General features: G+C 42.6%; 2 protein-coding genes across 2 annotated transcripts; both read left to right on the top strand.

Moving 5' to 3' along the window:
- Window positions 1-14: 14 nt before the first annotated feature.
- Window positions 15-7,244, top strand: LOC134047403 (probable 2-ketogluconate reductase). Its single transcript, XM_062498509.1, has 6 exons — window positions 15-31; window positions 1,512-1,896; window positions 3,345-3,516; window positions 5,521-5,699; window positions 6,191-6,287; window positions 7,088-7,244. Exons 2-6 carry the CDS (start codon window positions 1,515-1,517, stop codon window positions 7,242-7,244), a joined length of 987 nt encoding a protein of 328 aa, XP_062354493.1. The 5' UTR covers window positions 15-31; window positions 1,512-1,514.
- A 5,619-nt stretch (window positions 7,245-12,863) lies between these two features.
- On the top strand, window positions 12,864-16,489 carry LOC134047391 (probable 2-ketogluconate reductase). The gene is made up of 5 exons (XM_062498498.1): window positions 12,864-13,245; window positions 13,981-14,152; window positions 15,176-15,354; window positions 15,866-15,962; window positions 16,336-16,489. Exons 1-5 carry the CDS (start codon window positions 12,864-12,866, stop codon window positions 16,487-16,489), a joined length of 984 nt encoding a protein of 327 aa, XP_062354482.1.
- Window positions 16,490-16,776: the final 287 nt, after the last annotated feature.

Raw genomic sequence — 16,776 nt, 5'->3', positions numbered from 1 at the left:
GTTCCCAGTTCTTGCTGCTACATAATCATAAGTAAGTACACCCAACCCTCTCAAATCTGTTGAAAATGAATGAGCATTGATTCCCTGCAGTAGTTTGACTGTAAACACTTTTCAGCCAATATTCCAATATTCTGGTTTTATATGAAAACACTGAAGAAATGTTTTTAAAAGTGATCATAGGCCTAGGGTTTTCTAATTTAAGAAGATCCCTGCTTCATCTACACGTTAAAGCAAATTGTTGAAAAAGTGTCTTCATTTTTCATGAGGGGATCCTTTGAAAACCAAAGTAAATTCCAAGAGATTTAGTTCCTCCATGCAGACAAAAATTATGCTTTTATCTTGACTGGTCATGAAACAAAGGTAGAATTACCACTGAAATCACGAGGGTGAGGGTATAGCCTAAAGCAAAATTAGTGATCAGTCATGACTTGCAGCCCAGGGCCAAGCTTTTTCTTACATTCTATTTCCTATTGGCAGTCAACAGATTCAGAAAATTCAATGAAGTGGTTGTCACCTCCCTAAAGTCAGGAAGACTTTCCTTTATTTTGCAACATAGGCTCCCTGAAGGGATGGTAAAATGAAGCTCTAGCACAGGATGTGTAGATAGGCTGGGAGTTAGACATCCTGTTGGAAATCCTGAAATAATGCTAACAAGGCAACAGAATTGCTATAAGATTGCTACGGATTACAGGATTGCAAGATCTTCAGCCCTTGAACACTCTCCCCACAGCTCTTCTCAAAATTGCTATAGAAAATCAAACGTACCTATAAATAGTCTGTCAAAAAAAATCTAAAATAGCTGTCAATTTACAGACCCTCTCAGAACCAAAACCAGATGGTCAGGGATTCTGGAAAAAAAACCAAACAAATTAGAATGCATATGTCCTTCTTGAAAACACTTGCCTAAGTATATATTATTTGGTTATTTTGTTAATTAACAATAGGCTTAGGAAAAGGTTCTGCAGCCACTGGGGTCTCTTCAGGACAGATGGCAGCAAAAATCTCTGCAACGAAGCATTTAAAAATTAACCTGGTAACTCAAAGTTCATGATGAAACTGTTCAATTTCTTTTCATGACGTAGATTTGGTCCAACATTTTTCTAAACTACTTAGACAAGGTACTTTTTGATTCCAGGGTAGCAAAGGAGATTTATTATACTATTTACTGCAGACTACTGATGATCTGAAACTAAGTAATTAATAAGTGTTGTGTTTTGAGCACAGTAGCAGTAATATGAAACCTTAGATCATGAGGACAGAACTTGTTCAGACTGATTATGTGAATATCTCTCTGTGTGGGGAGGGGGGGGCACCTGTGTGTATGAGTATAATTGGTAGCATATTTAAAAGAGCTGCTTGCTTGTCTTTGTTTTCTTATCTTCCTGTGTGGTTTATAGGATCTCTTGACATAAATGTCATGAAACAGGAGCTGGCAGTGATTATTCTTTAAAATGTCTGGAAATAATAATATGCCTTTCTTCTGACACTTTGTGTCTGTCTTCTTTATGCAGATCATGGAAGGAGGAGAAAAACCTTGGCTTTTGGTAAATGAAATTGGTGGCATACGTGGGATACTGCATAGCCATGTGCCATTCCTGAAAAAACATTTCCACCTCATCACCATGAAGGAATTTCTTGAAAACAGAAAGAATGTTGGTAAAAAGGTCCAAGCAATCTATTTGTGGTGGCACAAACCGGTCATCGATAAAGAGCTCCTCCAGAGCCTGCCAAACTTGAAAGTGATTGCAAATTCCGGAGTGGGGATGGATCATCTGGATCTGAAGCTTGTAGCTAGCTTTGGTGTGAAGATGGCTAATGCTCCACGTGCTGTTTCCAGCTCCACAGCAGATACTGGGATGGCTTTGCTACTAGCATCTGCTAGAAGATTGGTGGAAGGTAACATCTCAATTCTTTGTGGCTTCTAAAAATCATACAAGATTTACCTGCCATTAATTTGTCTTCTCTTAGAGTTACCTGTGGTGTACACAGTTTTACAATAAAATGTGAAAATGTAAGTATGTTGGCTTGGCAAAGAGAATAATAGGTATTTTCATATATTTTATGTATAACATGTATACTTAAATTATTACATTATACACAGACATACATAGCATGTATTTCAACAAGGTATAGATAAAATGTGATGGTGTTACAGTGCTATGACCAAAAGTGGCGGATGCCAAAGATCAGATGATCACTGAAGTCACAGGCTGTCAGAAGAAATTAGTGTGGGAGGCAACAATGGGGCAGAACAAGGTAATATAGAATCATGGAAGATCCTGATTTGGAAGGGACCCACAAGGCTGATAGAGGTATGGGTATATTCTTGGAGACTGAAATGGGTTGGTGCAGGACTGGGGCATTTAAGGGCCATTAGAGAGTAATAAAGCAGCCGATTCCAGTTTTTGTTAATATCATCCTTTGTAGTTTCATCAACAATTTTTTCTTGCTCTTTTGCCAAATAAACCTACCCTTTGCTTGGTTAGAATGCCTCCTTCTTCAGGAAAAAATCCTCCAGATTTATCCTTTTATATTTACCTGACTTTGACTTGCCCTCTGTACCACAGAATTCACAGAAACTCAAAGGGGATTTGTGTCCCTCTAAGTCTGTTTCTACCTCACAAAAGGGAGACAGATTAAAAGGAAGATCAATTTCTTGTTCCCATTTAGCTAAACTATCCCTGGTGGCATTTCAGATAGCTCTGTCCTGACATGACTGAGTTTTTTCCTGATTTATTTTTTGTATCCTTCCACAATATTCTGCTTGTGTTTTAGAAAAGCTGGCAATACCAGAAGAGTGAAATATCAAAAGGCTGTCACCTTGCTAGCAGTGCTGACGCTGTGTATATAACTGTATTTTATGCTGTAGAGCTTAGAGCTATCCCGAATTGTGCAGGTTTAACAAAAGGTAATTACAGAAATTACAAAGTTGTGATTTTAAAGAAGTCGCACTTTTCTTTCCAAGGAGAGTGGCAGACATGAAGAGGAGACCTAATATCTTGTGTTGTTCTCCATGCAACATCTTCAAACTCTGCATTGTTATTGGCAATAATTATTTTGATTGTTGATGAGAAACAGCAGTATTTTCAGAAGTCTAAAGCAGTAAGAAAGATTTGGAGAGATAATATCAAAAGGCTTTTTGTAGTATGGTGAGAATAAATTGGAATATTATATATACATGTAACAGGGAAAGATGATATATTAGGGAGTTACCTAGGACATTACAAAATCCTGTGTTTGTAACCATTAGAAGTATGCTGTAGTAGCACAAGTCCAGACTCTTTTGCCTTGTTCCTCCTTGTTGGACCCCATTAATTTCTCATATTTATGTGTTTTTCTTGCAGTCCATAACATTTCAATTTCTCCAATTATGGAGTACTGTGAAGCTGATATTCTGGGAGTTAAAGTTGCTGGAGCTACTCTGGGGATCATTGGCATGGGCAGCATTGGGTATAAGATTGCTCTGAGAGCCAAAGCATTTGAAATGAGCATTTTGTACCACAACAGGACACGGAGGTAAAGATATGTCTTGACCCTAATTGCAGCAGAAACTCTTCCAGATAGTCAGTATTTTATTTTCAAGGAATTATGTCAGACATATAGTAAGAAATGAGGGAATAGGGCCAAGATTAAAACAAAATGGAAAAAAAAGAATGGTTGCCTGAAATCAGTCCTGTAAAGAGCTACTCAGTGATTAAACACTTGGGAACTTTATTTAGGTTTTATACTAGAAATTTCAAGGTTTCCTGAAGAAAAATGGAACTCAAGCTTATGCTTTTTTATTCTTATCACATTGTACTCTAGTAACAACATAACTCTACTTGTTGTTCATTTTTTTCTCCATATTTTGAAGTTCAGGAGGAATATTTTTGAAACAGTGGCTGGAAACTAGGAAGCATATACATGGCACAATATAATTGAAAGCTGTTCTTGAAAAAAATCTTGTTTTTTTCTCGAGCCAGTAGGAATTTTAGCAAGTATTTAACTGGATTTCACCCTTTATTTGTAGCCCCCCTGCTAGCCTGCATATCTGGGAATCTGAACCTTGTTAGAGGCTCTTCAATTTAAAGTGAGCAAGACCCCCATGAACAACTCGAGGCCTTTGCAATCAGGCAAGATGCAGATAATAAGCAGAACAAATATTTACTGCTACAAACTGTGACCTACCCTGAGAGAACTTTACTCCTCTGTGACTGAAGGGAGAAGCTGCAGTGCTAGGATGTGGCTTTCAGGGATTTTCACCATGGACAGGCTGCTGGAGGAGGGACACTGCTTTAGCTAGCTCTAGGCAAATCACAAGGGTGAATGACGCCAGTAATTTTCAGCCATGCTTGACATTCCTGTTTCTTCAGAAAAACAGCTGAGCAAACTCACATTTAAAAAAAAAAGTGCTCCTTAAGATCTTTCAGAATTTCTTCAGAAACCACAAAAAATATTTAAAAGGCATGAGTCCCTTTATTCTTTTTTTCTTCCTATGTGTATAATCCTTAACTCCCTCTGTTTAATATTTTTCAGTCTTTAAAGTAATATTTATGTAAGAGTGCTGTGATGAATCATCAATGCACAATGCAACAGAAATTAAAAGCCCAAAGTACATTTGAAGTGCACTTATACTTCCAACTTCTATGCTGAATCAAGATGCACTGTGCATGCTGCAAACCAGCTGCAGTTCCAGTTTGTTCTTTTCCCGCTTACTCTCTGGTCATTGGTCTGGAAAAAGAGAAAAAATAAACAGTGAAGTGCATTTGTTAGGAGAGACATGGGTTAAAGTTACATTGAAGTTACTTTCTTAGTGCTATCTCTTTATTTCTAGATTAGGGAGGCGATAACTTAAAGCCCTTCTCTTCAACCAGAAGCAGAGGATTGTAGATACAATCCCCTATCATTGCTTCTTTATTTCCCAAAATTCAAACAGCTAAATTTACAAAGAACATGAGAAATGGGAAGTATTCTTCCGCGCTGTGAAAAATTAAAAATAAAAATCTCTCTAGTAACTTTTTCTGCTGAACACTTTATTCTATGAAAGTTCTGGGGCAGCCAGGAGCCTGGCAAAGAGCTGCCTTGCTTATTTTCAGTCATAAAAAAATGACAGGATTACTGGGAGTGCCAACAGGATGAGGACCACTGCCGTGCCCAGAGCTTGCATAGGTGAGTTCTGGTGAATACCACTCCTCTAGTTTGAGCAGTGACTGCATCCTTTGAGGTGCACAGTGGATTCTGGAGAATGGACTGTGTGCTGCCATCTGCTTCAGTGCCCAACCTTAGTTCATTTGCAGACATTCTTTCATAAGAAGCCCTTGGGACCCTGCACTGGAGTGCCTGAGAGGCAGGCATGCAATCTGTCCTGTGCTGTAGGGCTTGAAGCTTTCCAGAAGGATCTAAACACTGAGTTGAGAGTAAAATTACCTTTGTTTGCCACCTGTTTACTATATGGATGTGATAATCAGACCCTTTAGTTTGTATACTGGCGATATTGGAAAAAATGTTACTATGACTGAAATGCTTTTTTTTTCCCACTAGGAAAGTGCAAGAGGAGCAAGCTGTTGGTGCCACTTACTGCAAAAAGATAGACAGCTTGCTCCAGCAGGCGGATTTTGTGATGCTGGTGGTGAGCCTGACACCTCAGACACACAAGCTGATCGGGAAAAGAGAGCTGGAGCTGATGAAACCCACAGCTACCCTCATTAACATCAGCCGAGGTACCATCCAGCTCCTGCTGCGTTCCCATCCAGCACAGCCAGGGCACATGCCAAGGATGATCAGGCATGCTGGAAATTCCTCTCTCCTCCCTTCCCTTCCCTTCCCTTCCCTTCCCTTCCCTTCCCTTCCCTTCCCTTCCCTTCCCTTCCCTTCCCTTCCCTTCCCTTCCCTTCCCTTCCCTTCCCTTCCCTTCCCTTCCCTTCCCTTCCCTTCCCTTCCCTTCCCTTCCCTTCCCTTCCCTTCCCTTCCCTTCCCTTCCCTTCCCTTCCCTTCCCTTCCCTTCCCTTCCCTTCCCTTCCCTTCCCTTCCCTTCCCTTCCCTTCCCTTCCCTTCCCTTCCCTTCCCTTCCCTTCCCTTCCCTTCCCTTCCCTTCCCTTCCCTTCCCTTCCCTTCCCTTCCCTTCCCTTCCCTTCCCTTCCCTTCCCTTCCCTCTTCACTCTCTGCTCTTTACCTGCAAGGTGCACTCAGAGACACTCTAATTCCACCCCAGGTGCAGTAGTTGACCAAGAGGCACTGGTGGCAGCTCTGCAGACCGGTGTTATCGGGGCCGCAGCTTTGGATGTCACCTCCCCAGAGCCACTGCCCAGGTTGCCATCTCTGCTTGTTTCTCGGGAAGGATGGGTGAGCCCTGCTGAGGCCAGAGGCATCCCTGCAGATCCCTGCAGCATGCAGGAAGCTGGCCCCCCTGCCCCTGGCATGAGTTTGGATAAAAGTGCCATGGATACCAACGGGGATGCAGCCCAGATGTTGGGGCTGATAACAGACCAAAGGGAAGCCTGGGAGTCAGGAAACAGCAGGAGGCAGGAAAAGCATTAAATCCAGTCCTTAGAATCACCCTGTGAAGCTGCAGCAGTGTTTCACTTGCAAATTGCTTTATTAGAAAGTGCAACTTGCCAATTTTAATGGATGGAAGTTGCTTGAGGCCTAAGTCCTGCTGCATAGCCCAGAGGTGTCCTTCTCCACAGGGGAAAGACTTTTCCACAATACAAAGCTGAAGAACTGCAAGCCTCTTGGGCCTGGAGACTACTTAGATTCTCTAAAAAGACTGCTCTACCGGGATGGTGCCTTTTGGAGTTAACTGTGCTGGCTGTATTTTGGGTTGTGGGGAGTTTGGTCTTGTACCTGTGTGCAAATAACTACAGCTCAGACTACTGTGTAGGGTGAATGTGTCAGGAGGGCTTAATCCTCTCTTCTGATGTTTCTGGAGAAAAGAGCTGCTATGAAGTGTTAGCACATCCTATTACAGTCCAAAATCACTTTACTATAGGTGGTCATATTCTCTGGGACTTGTAAAGTTGTATCAAATTAAATACAGTGCAAAAGCTAAAGGTAAGACTCTTCTTTATTTAGATGAAAAACAAGAGTTAACTCTTTTCTTTTCTTCCAGAGATCATCCATTGTTAAAATTAAAGAATGTCATTATAACACCTCACCTCGGCATTAAAACAGACAAGGCCACCTACATGATAACAGAGGAAGCAGCTGAAAACATACTAGCAGCCCTGAATGGTCTCCCTCTACCCAGTGAAGTGCTGCCTAGCTGACTGTGAAAGGATATCACATCTCTTTTGATTGTTCTCTTTCTATTCTTATCTTTTCCCTCCACATCAGCTCTAAAGATCTTTTTAAAGACAAGAATGTCCATACACCTCACTAAAGCTTGCAAGGAAAGAGTTTGGCATTGTCTCAGTTGTATTTATATACTTTCTGTTGTCTTATGCAAGTCCAAAAGACAAATAAACCAACTCACAAAGTGGCACTGCTATGCCTTTTGTTATGTAGAGTGACTTTATTATAGTATTAAATAGTATTATTATTTATCAGTAAAATTTAGAGCAAAGTAGCCATTAAGTACAGCCAGGATTTTGCCTGGAGCCTTATGCATCTTTACAGCATTTGTCTTACAGGTAGTTGTTACCTCACCAGTGCTTGCCAAAATACACTTACTCCCATCATTTTAATGTATGATTATGTTACCAACGCTTGCAGCTCCAGGAAACAAGACATTGCAGCTTCTCAGGCGCAGCAAATTGGCTGCAAGAATTTCAAGAGTGCCCCAGGGACCTCCCTGCTCTCTGAGGTAGAGGTGCCCAGTACACTTTTCATGTCACATATGTTAACCTTTAAAAAATAAGTTACATTTATTTTAAAATAAAAGGCTAAGCAATAAATTGCAGAGTTGAGAAACATGGTTACTATACAGTAAAATAGAAAAGAGAGAAAAAAAGCCTTTTCTTAGATTAGTATCCTAAAAAACACGCAAGGCTTTTGCACATGCAAACTTTCCTCCTCGAGAGGTGAAGAAGCGAACAAAATCAGACACAGTGCTTCACTTCTACTTAAACAATTGTACAGGTTTGGCATTTGCTTGGAATTTTGCTCCTACATCTGCAGATATTTCAAGAATCTGGACTGATTAGTTTCAGAAGTGCTCCCTGCCAGTGTGGGGCTTTAGAGAGGAAGACACATCTGCCTATCAGTCACTGGAGTGATGAGTTGGTTTACACAAAATACATCCAATTTCACAATTACAGAGAGTGGATTCAAAAATGCAGTGGCCACATGAGAGATGATCTATTACAGTTCATTCCATTGATTCTGGTTTTTTTAAATACTTTGATTTGTAAAAAGTAAATTATCTGGAATAAAGTGCTGATACAGTAGTCTACTGGGAAAGCTGACCTTACCTACAGCAACTAGACAGGCTGATACCAGGTAACTTTATGATGGTTTATAGTCACTGAAAACAAATGCATCACTTGGTTTTGTCTTGTCTGAAACAACAAGCCCATGAATACAGATTTCCTGCCTCAGCTGTTTTTTTGTCCTACAAATCCTGTTCACATATAATGCTACCTTATAAAATTTAATGTAGACATAGGAAATGTATGTCTTTATCCAGCTTCATGCTTAAGCTACTCTGTACACCCCACCTGGGAAATGTATGCATTATATTATACAAAAGTCTTTTAGGGTAATGTAATACTTCAAAAACCTAATCCTAAAAATAACTATTATGCAAGCACCTTATTAACACTGCAGGCATCAGCTCACCCTGCAGGATTACGTGGATACCAATGGCAATATTTAATGATGGGGATGAAGCCCACAGACTATGCAATACTTCTCCCTACATAGCCACAGACCTCACTCATTTCACAGCGCTCTGCACAATGCTGGTATATCAGATCCCTGTCTGTAAGAGAAAACTTGCACACAGCAACGCTGTACACACAATGTAATTCAGCTTAACCCACTGCATGGAGGTCTGTAAGGTAGTTTTCAAACAAAATATACTTAGAACATGATATTGCACTGGTGCAACATATGTTAATATGTCATATGCAGCATATGATGCTTAACAGATATACCTTCTCTACAGATGTATCAGCTCCTGACCCATAGCTTGAAAATTTGCTGTTCAAGTCACACAAAACACAAAGCTTTGAAAATATCCAATTCTCTCCAAATCTCACCACATAACACACCCTTTTCTTGACAAAAATCCTGGATTTTTGCTTGGAGTAACATTCATTTGACTGATTTTTTTTTTTTTTTTTTGTTCCTCTGACTAATTCCTCTTTCATTTTGTTCCTTCAAAGTTGTGGATTTGTTATACAAAGGCAGAAACTACTGTGCTGCCCTTCCAAAGGTTTTTCTTTATCTTCAAGACTAAAATGTGATGGGCCTCCTTCCTCAGACTTGGGTTTTTGAGAGGGACTTTACAAGGGTCCTTCAATCTCAGGTGAACAGTAAGTTAACAGCTTACTCATTACATCTTATCACCAAAGCAGTTTGGAAACTTTTGATGTGAAAGAGGTAATGTGTAATCATAAAATAATCATAATAATTTAATGGTTTTTTTTTTAAGGAAGAAAATGAAAGTAAACAACTAAGAATCCAGTTAACATGCTGTAAGTCCATATTGCTAGTTAATCAATTTTTACTTTAAAGTTTAACTGTTTGAAGTTCACGTAATCAACTGATACTCAAAAATCATCACTAGGATAACAAGAACAGTTTATAGTTTTGTGTAATTGATAGGAATTGTTATTATATTTTATTTTTAGTAACAATTTTATAGAAGATTAGTGTTAAATATGACTGCCTTCATGTTCAGCATATCAAAATGTTTTTGACAGAATTCAAGAATTTCAAAATAATTCCATTCTTTTGAAAAGCACTACAGTAGTCAGGAGAGACACAGCAGCACCCTATGGCTGGTTATTCCATAATGTGAAAGGAGAAAGATCCTTGGATGCCCACAACAATGTTGTATCCTGGCTCTTGAGCTGCTGTGACCCCAGAAGCCAGGCATCCTCCCCAGTGGATTATGACCACCTACACAGCAAGGGGTATCTCCTCAGCACTGCTTTTGTGAACTGAGAACTGAAGCTCTACTTGCCAGTCCCCATTACCGGGTATAGAGATCAAGGGAGGTGAGTCTTCCCCTCTACTCTGCTCTTGTGGGATGCCACCTGGAATGTTGCATCCAGCCCTGGGGTTCTCAGCACAAGAAAGATGTGGACCTATTGAAGTAGGTCCAGAGAAGGCAACTAAATTATCACAGGACTGGAGCACCTCTGCTATGGAGACAGAATAGGAGAGTTGGTGTTGTTCAACCTGGAGAAGGGAAGGCTCAGAGTAGAACTTACAGGAACCTTACAGTACCTAAAAAGGGACTACAAGAGAGCTGGAGAGGGACTCTTCATAACAGTGATAGGACAAGGAGAATGACCTTAAATTGAAGGAGAGTAGGTTTATATTAGGTAGTAGAACAGATTAGGAAGATTAGGAAGAAATTGTCCTCTTTGAGGAGGATGAGGCACTGGAACAGGTTGTGCAGAGAAGCTGTGGATGCCCTATCCCTATCAGTGTTTAAGACCAGGTTGGATGGGGCTCTGAGCAACCTAGTGAAAGGTCTAGTACCTTGGAAATAGATGAGCTTTAAGTTCCATTCCAACCAAAACCATTCTGTGATTCCATGATACAGACCACCTAACTTTGTCAGAAAAATTGCCACACATTCAGCTGAAATTGGCACAGGACTGCCTGTAGCTGGGGTAATATCTCAAATGTTCAAGCACCTGAGCCTGCCCCAGCTGCTTAGCTCTCAGAGTTGTTGAGGGTGTTCCTAGAACCATATAGGTTGAAAAAGACCTTCATGTATGCAGTGGGAGCCGTCACTGGTGCCTGTCGGTCACAGACAGCTCTTCCTCTTATGCTAGTTCATGTGCACAGAATGAAATGAATGATCAGAAGAAAGAGCAGACTACGTCCGGTTTTCAAAGACAGTATGGGAAACAGCGCGCAGGACGCTAACGCAAAATCCTGGAATCACGAACAGCACAGAAAGACTTCTACAAAAACACACAATCCCTCGTGAGCTCCCGTTGCTCTCTCCCGGCTCCCGGAGGGATCGGGGTGCCCGTCCCGTGCCCGGGCACAGGCTCTCCTCCCCGCTGGCCCCGCGGGCGGTCCGGGCGGGGTGCGGGTGGCCGGGCAGTGCCCGCCTCGCCGGCCGGTCCCGCTCCGCCCCCGCCTTGCGGCTGGGGGGGCCGGAGCGGCGGGCACTGCCGGCTGCCGGGGTGAGTGAGAGCGGCACCGCGGCACCCCGTCCCTCCCCCGGGCGGGGACAGGGGGACAGGGCCCCGAGCCCCACGGGGGGCGGCGGCCCCGGGGGTAGCACCGGGCGTGCGGGACACGGGAGCTCCCGCGGGGAAGCGCGCCCCGCCGGGCTGGGAGCGGGAGCGATCTCGCCCGTTCCAGCCGTCCTTCGGAGCCCTGCGGCCGCCGCTCCAGCTCCCTCCTATCTTTAGTCCCAACCCGAGGCCGGCCGGGACAGCGGCGAACGCTCCTCCCGCCCTGGGCTGGGAGAACTTCCCGGGACGCCGCGCTCCCGGGGCGGGAGGGATGTCGGGGCAGAAAAGGGGGAGCCGGCCCCGCGGTGCGGGAGAGGTGCGGGAGAGGTGCCGGAGCATTGGCTTGGGCTGAGGGGCAGCGTGAGGGAGTGTCGGCTTTAACCTGAGATCACAGCCTCGGCTCTTTGCAGAGTCAGCAGAGTCAAGAGTTGGCAAAGCACCGAAGGAGACGGAAGAAAATAAGGGTAAACTTACGTTCGTGGATAACTCCAAAGTTCATAGTTGACAATTTGTAGCTCTGTTACATCAAATGAGATTTTTACTGAGATAATCTTATCAATGACAATTGCTTAATATAATTGCAGAAGTGGCAGAACTTGCGGACATGGCCAGATTCTTAAAGTATCGAGACTGGGGTTTTAAATATCGAACATTGATCAGGAGTTGCAAGTTGCTGGTTTGCTCATTTGTTTAAGTGTTAACATACTTGGTGTGCCAGAACTAGGTATGCTCAGGGTAACTTGTCTGAGTTCAAGTTACAAGGGGACAAACTCCATCTGAGGTGATAGTAGAGACAGAGGCTCGAACAAGAACAACTACAGTTACCCGAGCAGTGGAAAAAACCCTGTGGACGTGGAAGTCAATGGTTCTTTATCATCAGTTATTAAGGGAGGAGGGAGAAGAAGGGTTCCACCAAGAAGCTGGTCCTTGAGAAAAGAAAATGCAGGAAGGAGTGAGGGAATTCAGACAACAAGCAGAAACCACCCAGCCGAACCTCATCATAACTTTTTGTGGAAAATTTATAGCCACCGGGTATGCAGAATGGAACTGGCTGCTCCAATGCTGGCATAATGGGGCCCAAAGTTAGCAGGAAGATAGAGAAGCCCATTCAGTTCTTGGGAACAAAATAAGGGATGTCACCATGTGTCTATGGATGTAATCAAAATACCAACTGTGTCTCCATCAGCTAACAAGGCTTTCCTAGGCTTTGGGGAAAGTGTATGTTCCAGGTTATTAAATTCAGAATACACATTCTGGAATGCACACACAGAAGTGAAATACACATTCAGAAATGTTTTCTCTTCTTATTAACAAGATTATGTAGAAATTAAGCATCCTTCTGAACAACACAGGGAGAACCCAAAAGAATTCTGCATGTGGGAGTGGTTATCTTTAGTCAAAGCCTTCATCAAGTGGGAAAACAGCATGTAATTGAGCCAATCAGTTCCTGGTTTTTAGAACAAAAGGCATAATAGATAACTTCAGACCATGTCCTTTTGGTTCTCTTTGTCTTTGTAGGGCATGGAGGGTCAAGAACTGCCTTATGTGCTAGTTGACTCTATAGGAGAGAGGTTTGGAGTGTATGAAGACCATATTGGATTTCTGAAGAAACGTTTTCATCTCATCACCATGAAAGAATATCTTGAAAACAAGACATTTCTCAGCAATAAGATCAGAGCTATCTATATATGGTACCACAGACCAGCTATTAATGAAGAGCTGCTCCAGAGCTTGCCTAATTTGAAGGTAGTTGCAAGTGCTGGAGTGGGAATAGATCACTTGGACCTGAAACTCCTCTCCAGCTATGGTGTGAAGGTGTCCAATACTCCATTTGTTGTTTCCACTGACACTGCAGACATGGGGATGGCTTTGTTGCTGGCATCTGCCAGGAGACTTGTGGAAGGTAATAACTTAAATGGTCTTAGTTTTTTCATAGAAAAGATGACTCCAAAACATGCAGAAAATGTGTGCTGATGCAAAAATAAGCTTAAAGATGGAAACACGGGAAATAGGGGGAAAGGAAGGAGTTAAGACAAATCTGTCATGTTGAAATAACTGACATTCTATTTTCAAACTGGTATATTGGCAAGGTAAGATTGTTCCTTCTTTGGACAGCTCTAAATTCAGGCCTCTTCTCCCTCAACCCACAGCTACTTATTCATTGTACTTGTTCATTGCAGTCTTGCTTTTCAAGTTATAATAAAAGGGGATTAAAAGAATGTCTTTTCAAGGAGGCTTGAAGCCTGTCTTTGCTGAGCTGCCATGTATCTGAGTCATTACGAATAAGCTGTCCAGAAATCTGCCCTCCATTCTCTGTGTTTCTTTTCCCTGCCAACCTTGGTGTATCTGCAAGGAAGCTGGAAACCAGATGGCCTTGCTGCTGCTTTGGCCTTACCTTCCTTGCCTCCTTTCTTGCCAAAGAGAGGCTGGGTATGCTTCTCCTCTGAGCAAGAAATGAGTGTCAGCAGTCATGTGTACAGTCAAGTGCAGCATTACTCACTTCTTGTCCAGAAACACAGTGACAATATATTACTGTTCTTCTGCCTGGTCCTAGGGTAAAAAGTGGTGGGGGGAAGTGGGGAAAGTAACCAGATGCTGTAACATCCCTTACGTTGTATAATTCTTTTGCTCTTCCAAGGCCATGAGATGGCAGTCTCCCCTGACACAGAGTATTTCCCTGCTGACTGGCTGGGGGTTGAGGTTTCTGGAGCAACCCTGGGGATCCTGGGAATGGGCACTATTGGTTACAAAGTGGCCGAAAGAGCCAAAGCCTTTGAAATGAAGATTTTGTACCACAACAGATATCAGAGGTAAAGCTGGTTGCTGCTCCATGGCAACTCTGTTTTGTCACTGCTTTTATGTGTTATCTGTACTTTTCACTGTGCTTTCACTTTTTGCACTGCTCTTTATTTTAAGAGGAAAAGCACATTCACTTGTTCCAAGATGGCCATTAATTTCCCAATTTATACAGAAAGAAAGCCAGGTAGGAATGGGAGAGATATGTCTCACTGCTCTCCCTGTTACGTGGGGTTCCCGAGTTCCTCCTGCCATGGTGGTGATTGCAATGGACTGGAAAGTAGAAAACTGGGAGGACGACTCCTGTGATTTAGGTGAGGCAGGGATTCAGGCAGAAATATCTCACCCTTCCAAAACCACCCTTCCGTCATCTCACCCTTCCAAAACCACGTGACGACAAGGGACCAGACTTGCCAGTCTGCTGGCTGTCTTCTAGATGAGGTGTAGGTGCCCTGTGCCCCGGTGCTCCCATCAAGCCCATTCCATTCTTTTATTTTGTGGGAATTTGATGAGAGCCAGCCAACCTCGTCCTGATACAGATCAAGTGCACCAGCAGGTCCTGCAGTGTGTGTTGCAGTGATTCAGCACTGATGCACAGCACAATCAGGCTGCTGCTGACATAGAATTGGGAATATCTAACCCCTGCCCTGTCTTGTGTGCTTCCTCAGTAATTTTCACAACTTACTTAAATTATTTATTTTTCACAAGTCATCAGTCTTGCTTTTGGGTAGAAAAGGATCCCCATTAAAGGCAGAAATTGTGACACAAATGCATTTGGTTTATAATTTATTCATTTATGCATTTACATTATATAAATTTCTTACTTTCCATCCCTACAGTACTGCACATTTGTGTACAGTTCACTTGGTATTGTGGGAAATAACTTGACCTTTGTCTTTACTGAGTTTCAGACAAGCAGCTAACTCTTTTGCACTACACAGTGATGATAACAAAAAAGAAATATTTTCTCTACTGGTGATTTCATATTTCCCTTGTTTCTTGCTACTGCGGTTTAATTTTGGGGTTTTTCCCTTCAGAAAAAAGGAAGAAGAAAATGCTGTTGGAGCTGTTTACTGTAAGAAGATAGATGATTTGCTCCAGCAGTCAGATTTTGTGTTGCTGGCTGTGACCCTAACTCCACAGACACACAAACTGATTGGGAAGAGGGAGCTGGAGCTGATGAAACCCACTGCCACGCTTATTAATATCAGCAGAGGTAAGGTGCAGAATAAACAAAACTGCATTAAGGTTTGCTGGCATGAAAAGTCCTGGGAAGACCTCTACTTTAGAGTCTATCCCTCTGAAATTTTCTGTAATTTTTCTAATTACTAGTTTATTTGGACACCCATGGTCATATCTCAGTAAAACATTTAAGTGTTCCCATAATATTGAGAAAGTAGGTATCTGAAATGTTAGCAAGCCTGAAGTGTTAGAAGCCCATGTGCATTTATATATCTCTTACTTAAGCCTTTTATTTATTAAATGCAGTGGCAGTGTTGCTCACACACATTAGGGTGGCACAGCCTGCTCTGACAGCTGGCGCTCTGTTTCATGCTGCTAATTCCCTGATGCACATACCCGAGCATCCCACTCCACCACACCCCACTGCTGCTTCTGCACTGTGACCATGGCCTGCCCTGCTGTTTGCCTGACCACTGTGCCCAAAAGAATGCTGAGAGGACAGTAAGGAACAGGAAAATAAACATATCCTTCTTACTGTGACTCAGGTCTGGTAGTGGACCAGGATGCTTTGGTGGAAGCCCTTCAAAACAAAGTTATTAAGGCAGCTGCTCTGGATGTGACATATCCTGAACCTTTGCCAAGGTAGGACACGTATTTAAGTTAAATACAAAAAGGTGTATGTGTCATGTTCAAACTGAGTAAAATTTTGTGAGCATGTGAGAAGTTGCACAGTTTTGTTAGTAGGAGTACGTGAAGTACGTGGACTAGTCCTGCTGAAACCATGTCCCTAATCTTGTTTCAGCCAAATAAAATTTGCACTCACTCATTTGGAGCATTTGTTGCATAAAGTCTCACCAAGCTAGGCAGCACTTTGAACTCCTCTGAATATGCTTGGGTCATGCAATTAGGTTTTGTTTTATTTTTAATTATTATCTTCCCCAGCTGCCTGCAGGTGATGAAATAACAGATGCATGTGCTGTGAGTGATTTGCTGAGTGTTTCTTTTCCTCTCCCAGGGATCACCCCTTGTTACAGCTGAAGAATGTTATAATAACTCCTCACATTGGAAGTGCCACCAAGAAGACACGCTGGGTTATGATGGAAGAAATGGCAGAAAGCATCGAGGCGGGCCTGGCGGGTCTCCATATCCCTCGTGAGGTGCTGCCCTAAAGCAGCTGGCATTCAGGATTAATGCCATCAGTTCAGAAACAGTAATCTGATCGCTTTTGGTGTAATTATCTCACAGTGTTATGCAGATAAAATATATAAAGCACAGGTTTAATTCATTTAAATACCCAGCAGCGTGGTTCCGTGTGAACTGCAGTGTTTTGTCTTGATATTCAATGGAAAACTCCAGAGCACAGGGTCTTGCCTCAGTGTCATCTACTTTCCTCGCATCCCCTTACAACTTCTAACGACGCAGTGGCGAATTGAAGGGCATGCAAAGCGTGTCGTGG

This window comes from Cinclus cinclus, chromosome 1 (assembly GCF_963662255.1).
Source record: "Cinclus cinclus chromosome 1, bCinCin1.1, whole genome shotgun sequence".
NCBI classification, from domain to species: Eukaryota; Metazoa; Chordata; class Aves; order Passeriformes; family Cinclidae; genus Cinclus; species Cinclus cinclus.
The sequence above is the reverse complement of the archived record's forward strand: the minus strand, read 5'-3'. Positions and strand labels throughout refer to the sequence as shown.